At 38.2% G+C, this 23351-nt stretch overlaps 2 protein-coding genes across 5 annotated transcripts in view; both read left to right on the top strand.

The window, feature by feature from the left end:
• The window catches only part of LOC123881295 (proline-rich protein 36), a 110461-nt gene that overhangs the window by 73753 nt on the left and 13357 nt on the right, over positions 1-23351 (top strand). For all 4 annotated transcript variants that reach the window (XM_045929997.1, XM_045929994.1, XM_045929993.1 and 1 more), the window contains exon 4: positions 22707-22804. In XM_045929997.1, the coding sequence (XP_045785953.1) occupies positions 22707-22804 (98 nt within the window). The remainder of the gene's footprint in view (positions 1-22706; positions 22805-23351) is intronic.
• On the top strand, positions 20922-22645 carry LOC123881307. Its single transcript, XM_045930019.1, has one exon. The coding sequence runs from the start codon at positions 21357-21359 to the stop codon at positions 22515-22517; it is 1161 nt and encodes a 386-aa protein (XP_045785975.1). The 5' UTR covers positions 20922-21356; the 3' UTR covers positions 22518-22645.

Genomic DNA, 23351 nt, shown 5'->3' with positions numbered 1-23351 from the left:
GAAGAAAATACTATCAAAATTATGAAGTAGGTAGGAATAAGAAAAAATTTAACACCCTTTTTCGCATGCATACAGGTAAAGACCTGGAGAGTGGAGAGTCACATGGGCTACTTTTGATCCTGGAAAATTAAAAAGTTCCCACGGGATTAAACCTACATCCAGACGGATGAAGTCACGGGTATCAGTTACTACATTATAATTCGTAGCCTAGCTCAGCAGTTCTACCCGGATAGTACCTACCTATTTGTTGCGATTGTATTAGATCTTCTTATATTAACTTATTTGTGTGTTTTAGTTCTTATATTGTTTCTAAGTTCTATTTGACTATGAACTACTTAAGAGGTTATCTATAATACCTACCTGTCTATTATAGTCTTCTATTAGAGGAGGACAATGATATGTATGAAATATGTAGGTAGTCATGGAACTTAAAATGTGTGTCAACTGTCACTGTGTATGTCTAATTTATTAATAAACCTGTCAGTATCGGAATCTCGTGTTTTCATAAATAACAGTAACCTAGGTAATACCTACATACCTACTTAGGTTTTATTCGCAACTGGATATTAGGTCTACAGTTGTAGGGTGCAGTATGTAATCGCATCACAGGGCATCAGCCTCCCACCCACGACGCTATCAACACATTCCAGAGGATTAGCTGTTAGCTGCAATTGGGTGACGTCACAAAATGGCCGCTTCCGCTGCGTTACACTTAAATATGCGTCTACAATGAAGTTATTAAGCCTTGTGCATAAAAGATTAATAACCACGACAGTTTTGCTATCTGTTATCAAAGGGTAAAGGTACAAAGGGTTCATTCATTATTTTTTACTAGCTCTTGCCCGCGACTTCGTCAGCGTTATATTTTGCTATAGCCTATAGAACTCGGGGATAATGTAGCTGTCTATCAGTTATAGAATTTTTAAAATTGGATCATTAGTTCCAGAGATTACCTCCTACATCCAAACTTGCAAACTTTATCACTTAATAATAAGTGAAAAGCATTTTGAAAGTGTTAAAATCTTTTAATAGGTAATTCAATAGAACAACAGTCTATATCACTAAATTTTATCTAGTTTACGAGTAGATAGTTTGAGTGTCTACCAAAAATTTATTTTTGAACTAGAGGATGCCCGCGGCTTCGCCAGCGTGTATATCGATTTTTTAAATCCTGTAGGAACTCTTTGATTTTCCGGCATAAAAAGAAGCCTATGTCCTTCTCCGGGGAGTATTCCAAGTCTGTACCAAATTTCATGAAAATCGGTTCAGCGGTTGGGCCGTGAAAACGTGGCAGACAGACAGACCGACAGACACACTTTCGCATTTATAATATTAGTATGGATTAATTTCACATGTCGCAAACAAAAGCGATGTGCCGCGATAACTTCTATGGGTCGAAGATGGCCATAATACGTGTGGACTACGCGTGGTCCATGAATCGTACACTTATGCCTTTACTTATTTTATTTAAACGTTGAAAACTACCATAGGGAACACTATATAAAGCTCACATTTCCTTGCCCAACTGTACCTAAGTCGAGTCGGAGTGGAGTCGGCGTCTAGTCTGTGTAATACCTATAAACTTTATCACATGACACCAATCAAAACTAGCGATAAATTGTACATAATCTAAGATAAGGTGATAATAAAATAACAAGAAAGCCTCTATTATCGGTTTCGTATTGGCAGCCTATAAACTAGATTTAAAGGTCATAAATCTGTCTAAGGCACGTGTAGGCGCGAAATGCATTGCAAATAACCGAGATCAAGTATTGTTATTGTAAACTATGCTTTATATTTTGCGTATTAAAGACCAGGGATTTCTGTGTGGGATAGTAATAAAATTGTTTAAATAAATACATATTAAGTGCCTTATAAAAAGTAAAAAGACTTATAGGTACTTACTTGTCGACTTTTAATCGATGACAGACAACGACAGACAATTGATTAATTGGGACCACCTTTGATGTTAGAAAAATTGAAAAGAAAATCAAGATTATAATATTTACATACATATTTTCGTCTTTAAAAATTCTCACTTGTTTGCAGAACTCCAATCAGTTACAAGTGTAAATTAAAAATTTATAACATCTCCGATAAGTGAACGTTACAGTAACTAGAAAAGAGCTGATAACTTTCAAACGGCTGAACCGATTTTCTTTGATTATAGCTAAGAACACTTTCAATCAAGCCACCTTTCAGACAAAAAAAAAAACTAAATAAAAATCGGTTCATTAGTTTAGGAGCTACGATTCTACAGACAGATACACACGTCAAACTAATAACAACACTTCGCTTCGCTTTTGAAGGGCGAATATACTTTTTGGGTCGGGGGTTAAAAATAAAATATTGAAACTTTCGCGTATCTAGATGGAGTACCTAAGTAAAAGGTGGTCCTGATTGGTTTGAATTTGACCTTGCATTTTAATAATGCAATAGAATTGTACATAACTCCTACGATTAGCTGGCGAAACTGACGTAGGCAAGCTATTCAATGCCGAAGCTTTATTTATAAGCACAAAATTAATGCTACCAGTCTCTATAATTTTCGAGGATATGTCCTAAGTTTAAGTTTTTAATATCATATTTTGTGATTTTTTTAGTAAATACTTAGTAGTTAGTACCATTGTTTAGTGCTATAGCACTAAACAAGGCGTGCGCGGCGGCGGCCTGCGGGAGCGGGGGGCCTCGCGGTGCGGCGCCGGCGCGCGGCACAATCCATTCGCGGCGCGACCGTCTCCAAATAACCAGCGCTTATATTGTTGTAAAGTTTATTACTATTTTATTATTAAAACATTTATAAAACCATAAAAGTCTTATCAGTACAGTCCAACTCAAAGTGCAGTGCAACACATCACTAAACATTTTGGTCCTTCGAGCCGGATGACTTACTTTCAATTTTACTGCGCTTCCGTCAGCACAAATATGTTGTTTCGGGAGACATTGAGAAAATGTATCGAGCCATTTTAGTCGAACCCACACAACGTTCACTTCAACAAATTTTATTTCGATTTGATCCGAGTGAACACATAAGACCGTTTACGTTGAACACGGTTACTTACGGTACAGCATCTGCACCGTACCTAGCCACTAAATGCTTGGTTTCGTTGGCAGAACAATGTTCAGATCCTAACGCAAAAATTGCCATTTCTAGGGACTTTTATGTTGACGATTTTATTAGTGGTGGTGATTCCATAGAATCTGTCATTGACCTGTGCAAAAATGTAGATAAAACTTTACTGTCGGCACAATTCAAGCTGCGTAAATGGCAATCAAATAGCTCCGAAGTCTTGAAATCATTAACTAACGACAATGCACTTGAACAAATCAATAAAAATAAAACTTTAAATCTAGATGAATCATTACCCTGCAAAACTCTTGGTCTTCAATGGGATTGTAACTTAGATCATTTATTATTCACAATTGACCTAGATCCTAAAGCCAAGAAAATTACTAAACGTAAAATTCTATCTCTTATTAGTCAAATCTTTGATCCGCTTGGGATTCTAGGGCCTTGCACTGTTCAAGCAAAAAAGGTAATGCAAAACCTTTGGATAGATAAATGCGGTTGGGATGAGGAAGTGTCAAAAGATACCCAGAACACCTTTTTGAACTTCATAGATTCTCTTATTTCTCTTAAATCACTTCGTATTCCTCGTTGGGTTAGTTTTGATAACGTTATTCGTTTGGAACTTCATACGTTTTCAGACGCATCGGAACGTGCTTACGGTGCATGTATCTTCGTGAGAGCGGTCGACGCAAATGGCACGGTACAAGTTCGCCTTCTAGCTTCCAGAAATAAAGTGGCGCCTTTGAAGCCTACCACAATCCCCAGACTCGAGCTTTGTGGTGCGCTCCTGGCGTCTAGACTTCACGCCAAAGTGATGTCATCAATCACCCTTAAGGTACACGATTCCTTTTTTTGGACTGATTCCACAATCGTGTTAGCATGGCTAAAAACGCAATCAAATCAATTAAAAACGTTTGTTCGGACTCGAGTAGGTGAGATTCAAGACAGCACAGCTGGTCACAGGTGGAGCTACGTTCCATCGAAGGAAAATCCCGCCGATTTAGTCTCACGCGGAATTGCAACGAACAGTATTGGCTCATGCGCACTGTGGTGGTCTGGTCCAGATTTTCTTAAAACAAAAGACATACAATTTCCGATCATACCAAACACACAATCAGATTCTACAAGCACACAAAGACAGGAAAAAACAGAAATAGTTTTACACACAACGACACAAAGTAAAGACACAGTCACACACATAATTCATGAATTAATTAATAAAACGTCAAGTTACACACATTTAATTAGATCTTTTGCTTTTGTACAAAGATTTATACACAATTGCAAATATCCTAAAAATAAATTAACACAAACATTATCTACAACAGAATTAAAAAATTCAGAAACTTATATACTAAAACTCGTACAACAACAAATGTTCAAAGATGAATATATTTTATTAAAGTCCAGAAAGCCTCTTCCATACAAAAATAGGTTGAGTTCATTAGCACCTTTCATTCATTCAGATGAGCTCATAAGAGTTGGAGGAAGACTTAAAAACTCACACTATCCTTTCGACATCAAACACCCAATACTCTTATGTGGCAAGCATCATCTCACACAAATCCTTTTTCAAAAAGAACACATTTCATTAATGCATGCGGGACCTCAACTCCTTTTGTCTTTTATTAGACAAAAATATTGGCCACTGGGGGGGAGGAACCTCGCTAGACGCGTCGTGCATCGTTGCGTTCGCTGCTGCAGGTTTAAACCGAAACCAATACAGCCTATGATGAGTGACTTACCCGCGGATAGAACACGTTTAGAATTCCCATTTTTGCACACTGGAATTGACTACGCTGGTCCAATAATGATAGCAAGCCGTAAGGGCAGGGGTGCGAAACTGGAAAAGTCTTACATTTGCATATTTGTCTGCTTCGCAGTTAAAGCTTTGCACCTGGAGCTCGTCACGGATTTAACAAAGGAGGCCTTCATATCAGCATTTCTAAAATTTATATCACGTCGCGGTAAGCCAATGTCTGTAACGTCCGATAACTCGACGACCTTTATTGGAGCCAGTAATGAAATCGCATCTTTTTTCTCAAAATACTCAGACGACATCAAGTCAGATCTTAGCAATAGGGATATTGAATTCCGCCGTATTCCGCAGTACACACCTCACTTCGGGGGTTTATGGGAGTCTGCTGTCAAATCAGTCAAATTTCACCTTAAACGCATCTTAAATTTAACACATTTAACGTACGAAGAGATGACCACGTGTCTGGTTCAGATTGAAGCTATCCTAAATTCCAGACCACTCACACCTCTTTCTTCCGATCCTTCCGACCTTACTTGCCTTACTCCCGCTCATTTCCTCATAGGACGCTCACTCTTGTCGGTTCCTCGCCCAATGGTCAGCGACACAAACATCGCCGCCATGGATCGCTACCAACGCATCGAGGCGCTCAAGCAGCACTTCTGGCGGAGATTCTCGGCTGAATACGTCTCTCTGCTCCAACAGCGCTTGAAATGGCAGAGGGGCTCATCCACAAGTCTCCAGCTAGGTAGCCTGGTGCTCGTGAAAGACAGAGCGCAGCCACCACTTTTATGGCTGCTTGGAAGAGTGGAGAAGGTGCACCCAGGACAGGACGGAGTGGCTCGCGTGGCAGAGATCCAAACAAAGAAGGGAGTCATCACGCGGGCCTTTAACAACATTTGCCCCCTTCCAATTTCCAACTCGCGCGGGCAGGATGTTTAGTGCTATAGCACTAAACAAGGCGTGCGCGGCGGCGGCCTGCGGGAGCGGGGGGCCTCGCGGTGCGGCGCCGGCGCGCGGCACAATCCATTCGCGGCGCGACCGTCTCCAAATAACCAGCGCTTATATTGTTGTAAAGTTTATTACTATTTTATTATTAAAACATTTATAAAACCATAAAAGTCTTATCAGTACAGTCCAACTCAAAGTGCAGTGCAACACATCACTAAACAACCATCCAAGTATCTATCAGCCGCCCTTCAAAACATATTAAATACTTTTACTCAGCTGACTTAAAAGTTAACAGGTAAACAGCATCTAAAGCGCCAGATGAAAGCCATTAAATACCTTACGCGTTTTTAGAAGTTTGCCATTTGTTTGCCTTTTAGTCAGTAAAAAAAAATTATAGGTACTTACACAGTTAGTTCTCGCAACTTCGTCCCCTGGGATATAGGTTTTTTAATCCCGTGGGAACTTTTAATTATACACTTCCAGAATAAAATTCTGCTATGTTTTTCCGAAACAATTTAGGAGTGAAAAAGTAATAAACATACATCATCACACATCAACAAGATACATCGTCCATAAATTACCTATACCTACTTACTACATATTTTATACTAATTCTATTATTTTCCTCCTTTTTCAAATCCGAATATGGTTACCCTAACAAAGTCGAAAGCTAATCCTATAACAACCGCAAGGAATGAATAATTGTGCAATTCGTTCGCCATATGGCGCTAAGACGAGTTTAGATTTCGTTCTGGGAAATAAAACAGTAAGTTTCTGTCTTCCAAGTTTACCAGGCAAAGTTTGGTGTACGCGGAAAAGACGTACTATTATGCTACAGCTGTAGTTAAAATTGTAATAGGTAGTAATAGGCTATTGTAATAGGTAGTAGACAATTTCGAATTCGTGCTGATTTAAAAAATCTCCCTGCAATAGCCTACGATGGGGTAACTATTACGCTAACCGAAAGAACTAAAAATCTTGGCGTGATATTGGACGGCCATTTATCGTGGGCAAGTCACATTAATGAAGTGAGTAAGCGCATGCACTACTCCCTTCACTCCTTGAAACGTTTGCAGAATTTCCTTCCTCTTAAAACTAAAATCTTACTCGCACAATCTCTTCTGCTTCCTCTCCTAGATTACGCCGATGTCTGCTATTTAGATGCAACCGAGGAGCTGCTTGATAAACTAGATCGCCTTCAGAATTTGTGCATCCGTTTTATTTTCGGATTGCGCAAATTCGACCATGTTTCTCAATTTCGAAATAAGTTAAAGTGGCTCCCTATTCGACTTCGCCGGAATACTCATATTCTCACGCTACTCTTTAAGAATTTAAATTCATCCTCCCCCTCTTACTTGCGTGAGCGCTTCAACGAAGCCGCTCCTCGGGTGATGCCAGTGCGTTCGTGTGTCAAGTTAAACTCACTTGCAGTTCCCCCTTACAACACTATATTTTATGCTAAATCTTTTACGGTACTCGCAACTCGCCTTTGGAACTCACTACCTGACAGTATTTTTAAAAATAACCCTTCCATCAGCACCTTCAAACTTCGTCTGAAACAGCACTATCTTTCCTCTCTGTCATAACATATTGTTTACATATATTTATCGGTATATATTATAAGATATATTTATGACTATAAGTATATATTTATGTATTAAGGTATATATGTTTTTGTAAGTCTATTTTAATATATAAATATTTGTAAGTATATATTATAACATAATATCTACTATATTTATTTTTTATTTTTCATGATTACTGTCTATCTTTGCTGTACCTATTCTACTCCATTTACAACCTCTCGCACTGCCAAGGGTCACTGGTAGAGATCTCTTATAGAGATAAGTGCTTCCCTGTCCACTTTTTCTTTCCTTTTATTTATATTGTTACAACTTTCTGGTACAAATAAAAAATAAATAAATAAAATAAAATTTAGATCTAGTGTCGTAAAGGCCTGCCTGAATATTTTTGAAAGAGTGTTTTCAACTATCGAGAATCTATTAGTAGTTTTAGATGAGTTTTCGAGTTGAAATTTCGACACATCAATAAAATTACTAGTACAGTAGGAGTACCTTTGGTATACGGAACCCTAAAAATGATCCGCACCGTAAAAAAAAAGATTCCGACGAATTGAGAACCTCCTCCTTTTTTGAAGTCGGTTAAAAATAATGGATTTCTCGACTTCTAGTTCAAAGTTCCTGAATGTTCCGCATTGACTTACGATTCCGGCTCCTAATTCTTGACTTTCAACTTCAAAAGTTTTAATCTCCGGCAATTAAAAATTTCAAAGGAAAGTCTCGTGGATTTCGTAACTCAACTTCTAGTAGAACCGATAACGTTGATCTCAATTATTTGAGATCAATTGTTGATAGAAAGTTTTTATGCGCTCCAATAGAAGGTTGTTGAAATTGTTATTGGTTGGCAGAGAGCTGCAATATACTAGAGGCAATGATGTTGTACAAAACGGCCTCAACGTAACAACAGTCAAGAGCGTTGGACCTGTTCTTTATCTATCTGTCGATATTTTTCTAACTATAAAAACAATAACTTTTAACTAAAATATGTTGCATTCATATTCTAGTGCGAAATCCGTTCTCACTCATAGAGAACGAGACTATTTCATTTGGCATATAAAAACTTTGAGCACTATGATTATGACATTTTATTTTTATGTCGTCATAAGAAAACCCTTTGGTAGACCCCCTGTCTACGTGTTAAAGAAAACTTACATAGGGGTCTACATCATGCGGTGTAAGTTGATATGTCAGTCAGTCATTTTCTACTATTATACACGTATGTATAGATCGTAGAGTAATAATAGTATAATGTAGTAATTCATTATCATCGATCTCTTCGCTGGCCCACTACTGAGAACACGTTCCCTCTTAGACCTGCGAACCCTCTACAATTTTTCAGATTTCTTTTACGTATATGGTATACTTAGATAAAATTACATAGGGGCGCGCTATTTTGACGCTTGATGTACGAGATCTGTTTCTCTATTGTCTATAACTCAATGTTGCTTGGTAACATCAGATAGGCAATAAAATTGCTCAACGATCATGTTACCGCATCAGTTAATTCTACGAGTAACTCAATTGCCACTTGAAATTCTCGAACTATAAAGGGGTTATCAGACTATACTCTATCCGTGTACAGAAGTTAGTGTGGCGCTCTCTCTGTTACGTAATCCCATACAAGTGATAGAGACAAACTCTCAGTGGGCGTTAACCATTTTGAGTCACCAACCAATCACAAGAATGTTTTCAAAAAAACTCGAAATTCAATTAGAAAACGTAGTTTCGTTTGTGATTGGTTGGTAACTCAAAATGGTTAACGACCACCACGCGACCACTGAAATTTTTGTCTCTATTATTTGTATACGTATGGGATTACGTAACAGAGAGAGCGCTATCTCTCTTCTTCTTTACTATGTACTTTCCGCGGATACTATACCTAAATGATATCAATTATTTTATCAACGTACAGTAGTTTATTTGAATAAAAATCTCTCTCTTTCTTTTGCAACACAAGCCGCTGGATCTAGAAACTTAGATTGATAAGTTTTATAATAATTAATACTTAACCTAGAAAATAAGGAACAGATGAGAACTTAATTACGGAGAAAATGCATCAACCAGATAGATACCCCCATAAAGCTAATGACGCTTTAGTATAGACCAGCTCTCAATCTAATCAAGATAGAAAGGTAGCTGATATTGGATTACAGATAGTTATCTTCAGTTAATTGTGCTGGGTTAAGGTTTCCTCAATTAGTCACTTTCTTACGTTTCATTTATTATTAGTTAACCTTTCATTTATAGTAGGTATCTAGAGTTTCTTATACGAATTAGTAATACGATTACTTCTTTCTAAGGTCCAGTTACATTTATGGCAGGTATAGTTTTGACGGCCTCCCTGGGCAGTGCTAAGCGCTGTGGTCTTATTAGTGGGAGGTCCCGGGTTCGATTTCTGGCAAGAGTTTGAATTTTATTTGTAATAGCTGATGCCCGCAGCTTCGCCCGCGTGGATTGGTCAGATCCTATGCAGCATCAGGATTGAGGAGTTGGACTCCAAGTTTTTTTATAAAATAATGTCGCAAAGTTCCTCTATCGATTAAAAAGAAATGACGCAAATCGGTTCAGAAATCTCGGACATTTCGGTGTACATAGGTAGAAAAACACAACTCCCTTTTTGAAAGTCGGTTAAAAAAGTAGCCTATGTTACTCCCTGGTCAATTCTCTACTTGTCTGTGAAAATCCCGTCAAAATCGGTTTAGCCGTTCCCAAGATTAGCCTTTTCAAACAGACAGACAGACAGACAGACAGACAAAAATTTTAAAAACGTGTGATTCAGTTATAGTATCGTTCAAATAACCATATGACCTTAATATGCGGTAGTTATTTCAAAATTACAGACAGACACTCCAATTTTATTTATTAGTATATAGAAGTAGTCTTCTGGTCTGTTGGGTGGGTTTGACCGTGGCTAGTTTACCACCCTACTAGCAAAGCCGTACCGTCAAAAGTGGACGCCTCGACGTGTCTGATGTAATTTGTTATTAGTTTAGCATAAAATTTAGTATGTAAGTGCTGAAAATAACAATATTTTATCTTTAGTTAAAACAGCTTTCATAAGATTGATACCAATTTTATTTTTGTTTCAGGTAATTCCATAAACAATAGCCTAAAAGCTGTTTCAGTGAGTTAAAATATCTCTGTCAATACTCTATGTAAGTGCTATCCATTAATTCTTTCGCCCAACATATTATATGGAAGTACCTACCAGGTTAAGTGCTATCGGAATTTACAAATTGCCCCATTTTACTTTGTTAAAGTGAAAAAAAAGTATCAAAGTACCGACTAGTTGAATAGAAATCTCCTGGATTTTCACTATGTTCAACGCTACGTCACAGTTTAAAACTAACACGAGTAATAAAGAATATGGTAGGTTAGGTACACTATCATATCGACACCTCAGTTCCAAAGCGTAATAATTCAGTTACAGGTTTTTGTTAAGAAATTAAAAGTTACTGATATTTTTATCAGTCTATTTGCAATCATTATTTTAAAAATATATTCGAATATATTTTTAATCAAATAAACTTTTACAAGTGCTTTTCAATTGTCAAAAACCTGCACCAGCAAGAACCTCGGTGACGGTTGCTCTCTTCAAATGTTCAATTTACAATAATATTAGGTACCTATGCCATAAAAAATTACACTTCTTTTTTAGGCAGTCGTGTAAAAATAAATTTTGATTTGGATTTGATTTTGATTATGGAACTAACGCTCCGATTCTAAAAATTATTTCACTGAGAGATGTCTGTCTGTCAATGACTATATTATCCCAGAGTGCTATAGGCTACATACATACAATATTATGCAATTTACAATAATAATATTATTATTATAATATAATATTAATATTACATATAATATTATGTACCTACCGCAGACGAAATCGCTTGCAAAACCAGTTGTTATATAGGATTTATCATATTTGTATTGATAAAACCTCTCCAAATTATGACGAAAGAGTGCACTACCGAACTGGCTTAAATATAGATAACTCTGTACAAAGCAAAAGGGGTGAAATAGAGTATCCTTTCAGCCGGGATTTTCCTTTAGCTGCAGCGGATACTGAATGGGCTATGTAATGAACGCGCCTGCATGGCTAATGTACGTGAATGGAACGGCCAGACTCGGGGCTCACCGCTGCATGGGTTACTGACCTCCTTTTGTGATGTTTTCGCAGCTTATGATAACCTAGTAGCTTTGATGGGGCTTTTTTGTTTTTCCGCGTTAAAATGGACTTTCTAGGGATCTGTACTCAAATTGGAAACCTTGCATTTGCAAAGTTGCTATAACGACTTTTTTCATAAATTATACCCCTTTTTCATTCGATCATGATTACCTTAACCTATCTATACTCAATAATATGTATTATAAATACGATAGTGTATCTGTCTGTCTGTCTGTCTGTCTGCTACCACGGCCCAACAGTTTTTGCTAGCATTTGACAGCCCATCCGTTTAACCGATTTTGACTGAATTTAGTACAGCTATAGCTCGCATTTTAGGGAAGGACATAGAATATTTTAGTCCTGGATAATCAAAGAGTTCCCATGCGATTTCAAAGAAAACCCTAATTCACTTCTCTATCTATCACACTGTAATATTTTGTGTTTTTGGCGAAAGTTTGTGTGTATTTGTGTGTATGTTTGTTACTTTTTCACGCAAAAACTACTGGACGGATTAGGCTGAAATTTAGAATGAGGATAGATTATACCGTGGGTTAACACATAGGCTACTTTTTATCCCGGAAAGTTAGAGTTCCCACGGGATTTTTAAAAACCCTATATCAACGCGAACGAAGTCGCGGGCATCAGCTGGTTAAATATAATTTAATGGATTTATAAAAGTTGCCATGGTAAACTTAGTGCATAATACATTATACAAGCCTCTTTAAAACACATGATATTATTTTAAAACGTTCCACAAAACTTATTAATGGATCTCGTGACTCAAGACATTGTTTAGTAAAGACAATGAATAAGAATTTCCTTTACAACATATCACGCAAGCTTTCAAGTCTTTCATTAAAAACTTTTACCTCCTAACGTTACATCGTATGAGTGCATTGTTTGCTTACACATTCATACAGAAATTACGTAAACACGTTCTCTATTTCAAATCCATACTAATATTTTAAATGCGAAAGTGTGTCTGTCTGGCCGCTACTTTTTCACGGCCCAACAGTTTAACCGATTTTGACAAAATTTGATACAGCGTTAGCTTAGGTACATCCCGGGGAAGGACACAGGCTAAGCCTTTTATCCCGGAAAATCAAAGAGCTCCCACGGGATTCCTAAAGTCCCATCCGCCTAAGCGATTCGTATGAAATTTTGCGTCCCTTTAATTGACATAGATTTTTTAACCCCCGACCAAAAAAGAGGGGTGTTATAAGTTTGACGTGTGTATCTGTGTGTCTGTGTATCTGTGTATCTGTCTGTGGCATCGTAGCGCCTAAACGAATGAACCGATTTTAATTTACTTTTTTTTGCTTGGAAGGTGGCTTGATCGAGAGTGTTCTTAGCTATAATCCAAAAAAATTGGTGCAGCTGTTTAAGAGTTATCAGCTCTTTTCTAGTTTTCTTGTATAAAAGAAGGTTACATAACCGTTAGGTTCATAATATTATGTCAATTGACAAATGTCAAGCTGTCAAGATGGACGTTGCCTAAATACATAATTATTTATTTGAAAATGATGTTTTGGAAAACTCAGATACTTTGGATCGTAGGCGCGGAATAGTCCAAGAAAATCGGTTCAGCCGTTTGAAAGTTATCAGGTCTTTTCGGTCTTTTCTAGTTACTGTAACCTTCACTTGTCGGGGGTGTTATAAATTTTTAATTTACACTTGTTTATCCCAGAAAATTGAACAGTTCCCACGGGATTTTTAAAAACCTAAATCCACGCGGATGAAGTCGCGGGCATCCTCTAGTTCCAAATAATAATGGAATTTAAAGTTCCAGTTCTGGAACGGGCGAACGTGCCAAAGAATGCATTTAGTTTTAGTTCGAAATATGCGCCCTATTTTTTTAATTGCTCCACTCTTGCACTCACCAGGGGCTAAAATATTGAAGGAATAATTTATTTTGGGTAGTGGCACAGATTAAAAAATTACAGTTGGGCCAACAAATGTGCTTTCACAGAGCTTTGAGTTAGTAAATAAAATGCGTTGATGGAGTCAGTTAGTTTGGATATGGGGTCTTCTCGTACTCTTTGTCCTATGTAAGCCTGAGATTTAAAATATTTAATTCTCGTCAAAATATCTTGGTCCAGACTCTATAATAGCGTGTGGTTTGCCGTAAACTGTAGTTTCAGTGTTTTTCATGACAGTCAATCTATAGCTTATCTTTCGGTTTGATTGACTTGGCAGCCTTAACTGGGGCAGTCTTGCCTAGGACTTGCTTTTCCTTTTTTTTTATTCTTTTCAGCCACCATCGTTCAAAGACAGGTAATTTGAAGTAGTGAAAAAAAAAATAATTTCAATTCATTACAATTTATCTACGCAAGTTCACATGAACCTCTATCAAAATAGCAGTCGATTGCGCTATTGTATTGTTGCTATACTGTAGTAGTACGCGTGGTGAAGTCCGCAATTCACATAAATCAGGACATTACAAGCCACTCAAATATCAACCTAGCCTCGTGTATTGCGCAAATAATTCCCTACGATCGTGTGGTCGAATGTTACGGTGGAATTTATTGGAAAGGGATGTTTGTGTAATGTGGTTTAGGATACACTGGGAAGGTGTAACGTGAAATGTCAAAATAAGCAAACAGTTCCAGGTAAAAGGGATTTAACAAAGGAAAGACGAATTTGATAGAGAACAACAGAAGTGGGATTTTAATTTTCATCAATTCAATCATTGATTTCTTAACGTCTGCCCATGCAATAATAGGTAGGTAGTGTAATGTTTCATGCTACGTGGGGTTGGCACAACTTGTCTTCTTCTTCGACTCATCTCTATCATCAGTCAACGAATGTTTCTTTATTAGTCCTAATAATGATAAATCCAAAAACTATCAAGTCTACAGACCAAGATAAACGATCCATCTACCACCCGCCGCATAAACCTGATTCCAAGCCATCAATTTCCTACACCCCCGCCTCATTTCCGCAAACATTTCTTATTTCCGTTCTATTAGGGGCGCCCGGTCTTTAACAGGGCTCTCTCCGTCACTCGTTTCATACAATCGTAGTTCCAATTTCATTTGAATATTAAGCAACCAAAGTCCATGAAATTTTGCGGACATATTCTAGAAAGTAATATCTGTGTCTGTGGTGTTTTAGATTTTTCTAAATATATGTAGTTTTAAAATTACAGGGGCTCAAAGATTTGTATGAAAATTTTTAAGACCGCGTGACTTTGAAACCGAATATTTTAACAGAAATCTGGAAAACCACAGACATAGATATTAGTTTCTAGAATATGTCTGCAAACATGGACTTTGGTTGCTTAATATTCAAATGAAATTAGAACTACGATTGTATGAAACGAGTGACGGAGAGAGCCCTCTTAATCATCAACGTCTACCAACTTACAGTTGTCATTACTATTTTCGTCTGACTTTATTAGTTACATCCCGCGGTTACATCAATGTGTCTATTTTCTACAAATGGCATGATTTTTGTCTTAGTTTTACCTTAAAAATATTGAAAAATCGTTGTTTTTTAGGGTTCCGTACCCGAAGAATGCAACCGGGACCCTATTACTAAGCCTTCGCTGTCCGTCCGTGTACTTTGTCAATTGACTGTATCTCATGAACCCTCATAATTGGTTTTCTATTGCCGCTACAACAACAAATAACCAAGATGCAAATAACCAAATGCACCATGCAAATGTAAAAAATTTAACGTACTAATGCTATTGTCTTGTACGATGGTATGGAAATTGGAAACCTTCGTACGCGTGTTCGACTCGCGCTTGACTGGGTTCTTAAATTGAACCAGAATATGTATGTTCATCAAATGTAGACTTTCAGTGTAGTCATTTTCAGTTCTCCCCCAAATACGAATTAAGAACATGCTAAGTATACCTAAGTTTTTGTCATCCAACTGTTATTCCTTAATGTAAGATTAACGATTAATATTAATTAGGACAGTTTTGTTTTTGTTTTGTTTTCTTTCTCTTTTCGCATTCTTAAATGTTATTAAACTTGGTGTATTTTATTATTTTTATATAGCCATCGTCACCATTCTATTCCAGTCAAAGTACCATTAATTATTTCACATGTTATTCTTACACAATTCTTTGTTTACACTTTCATAAATTTCTCTTTCCGCGTTCTCCAACTTGTAATTTTATTTTCTACGATTCCAAGATTATCTAATTCCATCGTCATCATCAACGGAACTTCCTCTTTATAGGTTCAGGCCAGAAAATTCCTACATTTCGATCCATATAATTTATGCTCGTTTTCCAACTTTTCGTACCTTTGCGTTCGTTCGTACGTTCGTCTACGTACCTTTGCGTCTTAGTTATCATCATTATACTATGTATCATCATTATAATCTCAACCCATCGCCGCCCCACTACTGAGGAGCTGTCACCTCTCAGAATGATAAGAGTTTAGGCCACAGTCCATCACACTTGTCAAGTGCGGATTGACTGAATTCACACACCTTCAGGAACATCATGGATTCATGATGTTTTCCATCACTGTTAAAGCAAGTCACATTTAATTGCTTAAAATGCACATATTAACTCCGAAAAGTTAGAGGTATGTACCCGGGATAGACCTCTGACCTCTGACCCTCCGCACGAGGCTGACGTCGACGGACTAGGCTATAACTGCTCTTCTTGGTTACTCCCGTCCAAACATCGAAGTTTTGGAGGTTGGATTTTTTCTTATTTAACCCTATACAATTGTAATCCAATTCCCATCATTCATTGTTAAGAGGGGGTTATTCAACAGATGGCTCTCTTTAATCGTGAGCGGTCAATTTGATTCAATTTAGTATCGCGCCCGGACGCCACCCCACTTTAGCTGATTGCTTCGGACGGCAGGATATGGGCTAGGTGTTGATTTACTCTTTGTTATGTGATATAAACTAGCAATCTATGGTATTGTATATTCTATTGAGAACTATGAGTCGAATCTAGGATTCAGGGGAACTAGATTCGTCGACTACAATCGCGAAATCTGAAGTTCTTCGGCCACATTTCCAGAAATTAAGGGTTAAATAATTGAGCATTTGATGGTACAGGGTTTAGTGAAAGCAAAACAGGCCAGGGTACCTTTATCAATTTAGAGAAAAGATTTTTGTGAAAGCCAGTAGGGCTTACCGTGTATCTGCGGTGTTTGCGTTTCTTCACCTTTGTATTACTAGCGCTATATAATATTACGCGTCCAGAACTTATAGTTAGACAATAGACAGGTTTCTGCGCTACGTCCCTGTCACTCGCCACTTTTGTAAAAGTTTTAGTTTAAATCAATATTGCTTGAAATAAATAAACTGAAATCTTCATGAGGAAATGAAACGAACAGTTAGAAATACATATAGTTTAATAGTACATAACTTTGTTTAAACAAGTCAGATATGCCTAATGTCTACATGAAAACACTAGAGTGCTTTGCTCTACAACCTACAACCCTAATTTATTACGAATTCTTGAGCTTCATTGCATCGCGTGTGCCTTGCGATAAGGCCTCAAAGCAATGTTGTACGGCCGTGCGTTGTAAATTAAACAGACATTATCTTTGTTTATGGCAATGCTTATGGAGAAATTTTGCTACTGCGTACCTATTACCTGGTCGTGTACTATCAGTCTAATTTCCCCTTATGACTTGATTGCTTAACTGATAGGTAATCTGATAAATTACACGCGGTGAAAACTTTATCATCATTGTTGTCCACCGATAGGCCACGTCTACGTCCACACGCCAGTCTTGGTCAGTCACATTCGAGTACCTTGGGACCCTAACATCATTTCGAACTATGCGCCCTGCCCATTGCCACTTCAGTTTCCACACTCCACAATCTTGCGCCGCCTGAATTCAGCGGCTCCCTGCAAATCATTTGGTAACGACTCTACCGGAACGCTAAATCACTGTGCGACGGTTATCTCCCACTAGACCAGATCAGAGACAATTTAATAATTAGGTATAAATTCATTATATTTCACCTGCCAGGAGTCGAACCAAAGACTCCCACTTATAAGACCATGCTGATCTGTTACTCCGCTGCAACGTGATTGAGCATAAACTAACAAACGAACACACTTTCGCATTTAGTGATTCAAGCAAGGAATTCTTTTAAAATTTTGAAGCATTCGATTCCCCCAAGTATTTTAAAACTAACCGACATCGACACATAAAGTTTTGCCCCTTGCATTGTGATTTGTGATTCATCATGTGTGTTGTTAGAAGTTCCCTAATTAATGTCGTGAACTGTGCTTTTCCCCTCATTTTATTGTTACTGAGTATTCTACGTCATCGGTAGTTGCAACTATTTTGACAGTTGGCAACATTGGCATTCGCCCAAATCACAATGCTAGGGGCAAATCGTTAACTGATGGTTCAAATGTTAGTAAGTACATTTGACGCAGCTAGCCCTAAAGAAGCCCTATTTTTCTTTGATTTTACGTCACCATAGCCTTATATTTGACATATTGTTGATTCAGAATGAAATCGAGAGTTCCCTCACTCTAGTGCACTCTGTACCCACTATAGTGCGTTTCATCGAATAGTACCTATGGCGTTATGTTGGCTCCCCTGTCTGTTCAAGTCATTGGCACGATATTTGCATAAGAAGACGCAGATTTTGTTTATTTTCATTTGATTTTCCTGAATGAATGAAATGAAAATAAACAAAATCTGCGTCTTCTCATGCCAATATGGTGCCAATGACCACACAACAGACAGAGGAGCCAACATAACGCCATAGGTACTATCCGATGAAACGCACTATACTTCCTAAAGTTAACGATTTGTCCCAATATGATTCGTCCTTTGCATTTGTGAGTTGGGCGAATGCCAATGCTGCCAACTGTCAAAATAGTTAAAACAACCGACGACGTAAAATGCATAGTAGCAGTATAATAAGGGGAAAAGCGCAAAGGAAAATTTTCAGTCATTACTCTCGTTTGTACGAGCCTTTGTGGCAGCTTCCTTACTTTTTCATTGTGTCATCCGAAGCCGCAAAAGGGAAGTCTAGACTATTGATGAGAGGGATCTCGTTATGTCAAAGCCTATGGGTTTGTCTATTTACTAGCTATTACGAGCTTTTTTAACCCCGACCTGTCTGTGGCATCGTAGCTCCTAAACTAATGAATCGATTTTAATTTTGTTTTTTTTTGTTTGAAAGGTGGCTTGATCGAGAGTGTTCTTAGCTATAATCCAAGAAAATCGGTTCAGCCGTTTGAAAGTTATCAGCTCTTTTCTAGTTACTGTAACCTTACTTGTCGGGGGTGTTATCAATTTTTAATTTACACTTGTTATTATATACAGATCGTTGCGGGATATTCATTGAAATAAGTCACAAAAACAGCTAGATCCTATGATATGGCATGCGAAAAAAAGGTTGTACAATTCTAGATCAAGGGAGATTATTTTAGCATGCTATTGCAATAATACGAGTATGTACCCTAGTTATAGCCTAGGAGCTAAATGAGCGCTGACTGCGTGCAATCCATTAGACGATGCAGGCTAATTGTCATTTACATCGTTTGCCTAACGTCTGAACAAGTGCTTAAGTTGATGACATTGTTGTTCCATAAAAGCCGATTCACACGCGCGCACGTACACGTGACACGTGCGTGAATCCGTAGTCATAACTGCTCGCATTACGTCTATGCGAACGTTCACGCCACGCAAGCGGTATGCCATGTCTCGTACAGTTCCATACATTACAACGCAATGATACGCGCTACGTCTACGCTTACGCAACGCATACGCGGCCTGTGTGGCCGGCGCTTTATGTACGTTGTAGGTAAATATAGTACATACAAAATGAGTTCTCACGCATCATTTTAACTTTGTGTCAATTGTCATATCAAAAGTACGATTTTAGTCCTTAGTTAACAGAACTGAAAGACTCAGAACGGTTCTCCTTGACCGCACTTGGTTCGCACTTGACCATTTTTTCATTTTGAGGTAGTTACGGAACCCTAAAAACTGATTAATAGATAAATACCTAAAATCATATTATAATAATATTTCTTTGGTGGGAGTTGCACATAACAGGCATTGCAGTATTCTGGTTCTTGTTATGAAAGTAAAATGTTCGTCTGGTTTTACTTCGTGACAACCCTATCAGAACAATAAAGACGAGGAAATTAACCTTGACCCTATGTATGATATAGACTGATAAGCAAAGGCCAACGTATAGATGTTACATGTGTTGTAGAATTGCAATAATGTGGGAGAAAGGTCGATATAATTAACTCTTCAATAAATATGGGCCTTTTTATTCTCACGGCAATTTTAAAAACCTAAATCTACGCGGCCAAAGCGCGACTCAATATGAATCAATAGTACCTAATCATGATTATAATTTTCCTATTTTTCGAAAAAAAAAGAGGAAATAAAGATAAATTCTGAAATATCGCCTTACCAAAATGACTGCTCGAGCGGACCGGGCGCCTCAAACACCTGAGACGTCTCATACTGCAGTTATAGATGGCAACGGAGGAAACGAAAAGGTCAAATTCGGATCATCAAAGTCGGTCACCCATCCAGTTACCGACCTTGGTCAACGATACTTAACCAAATCAATCGAGCAGTATGCGCTGCCGCAACTAGACCACACATCCCTCAATATGCTATATGTAGATCTTCAATACAAATTAACAGTTCAGAACCTCGCTACGAGATCCTATTGTTACGTAGCAGCAATGAGGGAAAAATAACGACCGCGAATGAAAAAAGACAATGCACAAAGGAGCAATACCCATTCTGAGGTGCATTCACAACTGGAAAGCTTAACTGAAGAAACGTGTGCCATCACAGCGATGAGACGTTTCCACGCATTGTTAAAGACAAGAAATTGGTAGTAAGGGTGTGTGAACGCATGCGCGAACCCCAAGGACACGAACCGTGGCTCAGTCTGGCAGGAGGCGCCGCCGCGGCCACCTGTCCCAGCCCCGCGCAGCGTGCGGAGTGCCGCAGAGGCAGTCGCGAGGCGCCCCCGAACCCCGCATGCCAGCCCGAGCAGCAGCCGCCGGCCGCCGAGCGACCATAAGCACCGAGCCCCCCAGGGCGCTCCGATTTAGCCTCGTAATTGGGTTTTAACGTTCAATAAGCAACGTTATGCTGATTTGATTGGAAAGCGCTTTGCGCCTCGATATTACAGCTTGCTTTACTTCCTCTGACGGCTACGCTTTGTTATCTGCTTTACTTGTTTATCAAAATTAATTAGGTGCCGACCCTAGGTAGTTCCACTTACGTAATCCGTTACGGAGTCACTGGTGCATTGAAATGTGATACCAAAACCGATATGCAAGTACATCTTGCGAAGGACAAACGAGAGTGTAAACGTCATTTTTAGTGAATATGACTTGCTGGGAGAGTGTAGGATTGCTCGGCCCTTGTGCCCTTCTCGCTTCTTCTGACGTCAGGGTGAGTCCAATACCTAATAAATTCAAGGTCGCGCCGTCTAATACGAGCAACAATTGACATTTGGCACGAAATCATTTAATTAACCTGAAAACCTGTTCGGCTAGGAAGATCAAACAATGGATCTATTAACTTTAATTTAGCAGATCAATGAACTGTGTCCGATAGTTTCTGTTGATGAATGAACATAAAGCTTGTTGAGTTATCTGTATATTCTTGATAAATTATTATCATTGATTACACATCAAAAGTTACTAATGGATCAAATAGAGATAAAAGTTGTGGTTTTCAAAAACAAGCCATTTAGAAGATGTGTATACTTAATACGTCATCTAGTCTTCGAAAATTCATTCGCATTGGGCAAATATTGACTTTCCTCAACTAATTTGCTGCTGTAGATTGTCAGTTCGAGTTTATACCTCAAGCAGTACAAGAGAACTGCCGAGCCACAATGGTTTCAATAGTGTTATTGACTACTGAAGAGGTTCTTCAGAGAAATGGATTCTGGTATTGCCTTGATACTATTTGGATTACGCAAGACATGGAACCTTTCGAAGATGTGAAACCGGAGCATGTGTATTCTAAACCGCTTTCGAGGGACATATACTATGCAAAGTTTCCCGATATCCCCAGAAGTGAATCTGAGGACGAAAACTCTGTGACCGTCAAAGGTTTTCTCAACAAACACAAAGAATGGAAATCAAAGATATGCATTCGGAAATTGGACTCCCAGAGAAATTCCATGCAATCTACTTTTAGTCTGAAATCGGACAGTGTGTGTAGCAGCAACCGTTCCACAACTAGTGAAGTTTTGAAAAAAGTTAAGTCATCGATTACTGAAGAAATCAAGATTGAGATACCCAAATTTAATATCGATAATGATGAACGAGTTCGTAATTTCTTTGAAAAGTTGCTCCAAAGTATACCGCCGCCTCCTGAAGAAGATTTATCAGATCTAGACATTTCTATAATACAACCGCAAAGAATACAAACTGAAGTATCGGACATTGATTTGCCCGATTACGCTGATTTTGAAAATGATTGCATACTCCACTCGAATGAAGAGCAAAATACCGGTCCTGTATCATCAACTTTAAAGAAATCAAATCATAAATCGAGTTCAAGTGTTAATTCTTTGAGAAATGAAAATCCAGACCAATTCGAATGGTATGAAACTATTTACGGAATGTCAGATTTGATGGACTCAAAAGAGACTCGTGAGTTTACGAACAGTACTCATAGATTAACAACAATGGAAACTGACGATATTATATCCTGGTCAGAAATAGTAGAAATGTGCGGCTTAACAGAAAGTATTTTTGAGAAAGAAACATTAGATAATGAAAAAGTAATAAGTCAATCACATTGTGTAAACGACAAGATATCAGACATATCGGATAGCGACGAGGAAGAAGCTTATACTAAGTTTGCGTGTAACAAATTACGTCAATCGTTAAAAAATAAAGAAAATGTACCTGATTCTTCTTCGATGGACAACTTCAATTGTGAAAATGAAGAATTGATAAAGTTTAATATTCCACAAAACGATCCTTCTCTTTATAAAACGTTTTACCGTTTAGCACCTGAAGAAGAAGATTTGGTAAATGTTTAGTTACAAAGCAACTGTAACAAATTATAATAAAGATAATATAACATTTGCTTCCGTGTTTCATTTGATACTTGATAACAAATTAGAACTCTCTATTTTACCAGAGTATTTAGTGTAAGTAGATTTTTCTTGCAAGTGTTTAAAATTTTCGTTAGTCTATGTATATTAATTTTAACAATTTCGTTGTTTCAGCCTCCAGAAAACGAATTGCAGAAGAATTCAGATCGCGTGCTCTCTGAGCACGAACTCCGAGTCCAGAGATCGTTGCAGAAGCTCAATGTGCCGGAATGGTATGTTACCTTTCGCTATACATATAATAAGTATAATATAATATCAGAGCCTCAATAGCTCAACGGTCGAGGAGCGGACTGAATTCCGAAAGGTCGGCGGTTCAAACCCCACCCGTTGCACTATTGTCGTACCTATTCCTAACACAGCTTTGCGCTTAGTTGGAGGGGAAAAGGGGGAAAAAAATAAGGTAAGCGCAGTGTGGGATGACCTCCTGCCCGATGGACTGATGACCTGAAGAAGGTGGCGGGGAGCGGGTGGATGAGGAAGGCGGAGGACCATGTTTGGTGGCGTGCTGTTGGAAAGGAAAGTCCAGTGGACGCATACAGGCTGATGAATTGGATTGGAATCATACATATAATGTTTTATACTACAACGCCGTAGCCCGTAAGGTCGCTGGCTTATTAGTGTTTCATAGGATATTTTTACTTTTTACATTCATTCGCATTCGCTTTTATGAGCGAAAAGTATTCTGGTGAAAAGCACGCGGTTTACGCACGATTTTTAATCCGTGCGATGGCGTTAGACGCAATTATTTTAATGTCTAGT

Source organism: Maniola jurtina, chromosome 4, assembly GCF_905333055.1.
Source record: "Maniola jurtina chromosome 4, ilManJurt1.1, whole genome shotgun sequence".
Taxonomy (NCBI): Eukaryota; Metazoa; Arthropoda; class Insecta; order Lepidoptera; family Nymphalidae; genus Maniola; species Maniola jurtina.
This window is presented reverse-complemented; position numbering and strand designations above follow the sequence as displayed.

Excerpts from the sequence above, each read along its gene's own strand:
- LOC123881307 (XM_045930019.1), top strand. The coding sequence starts at position 21,357 with ATGGTTTCAATAGTGTTATTGACTACTGAAGAGGTTCTTCAGAGAAAT.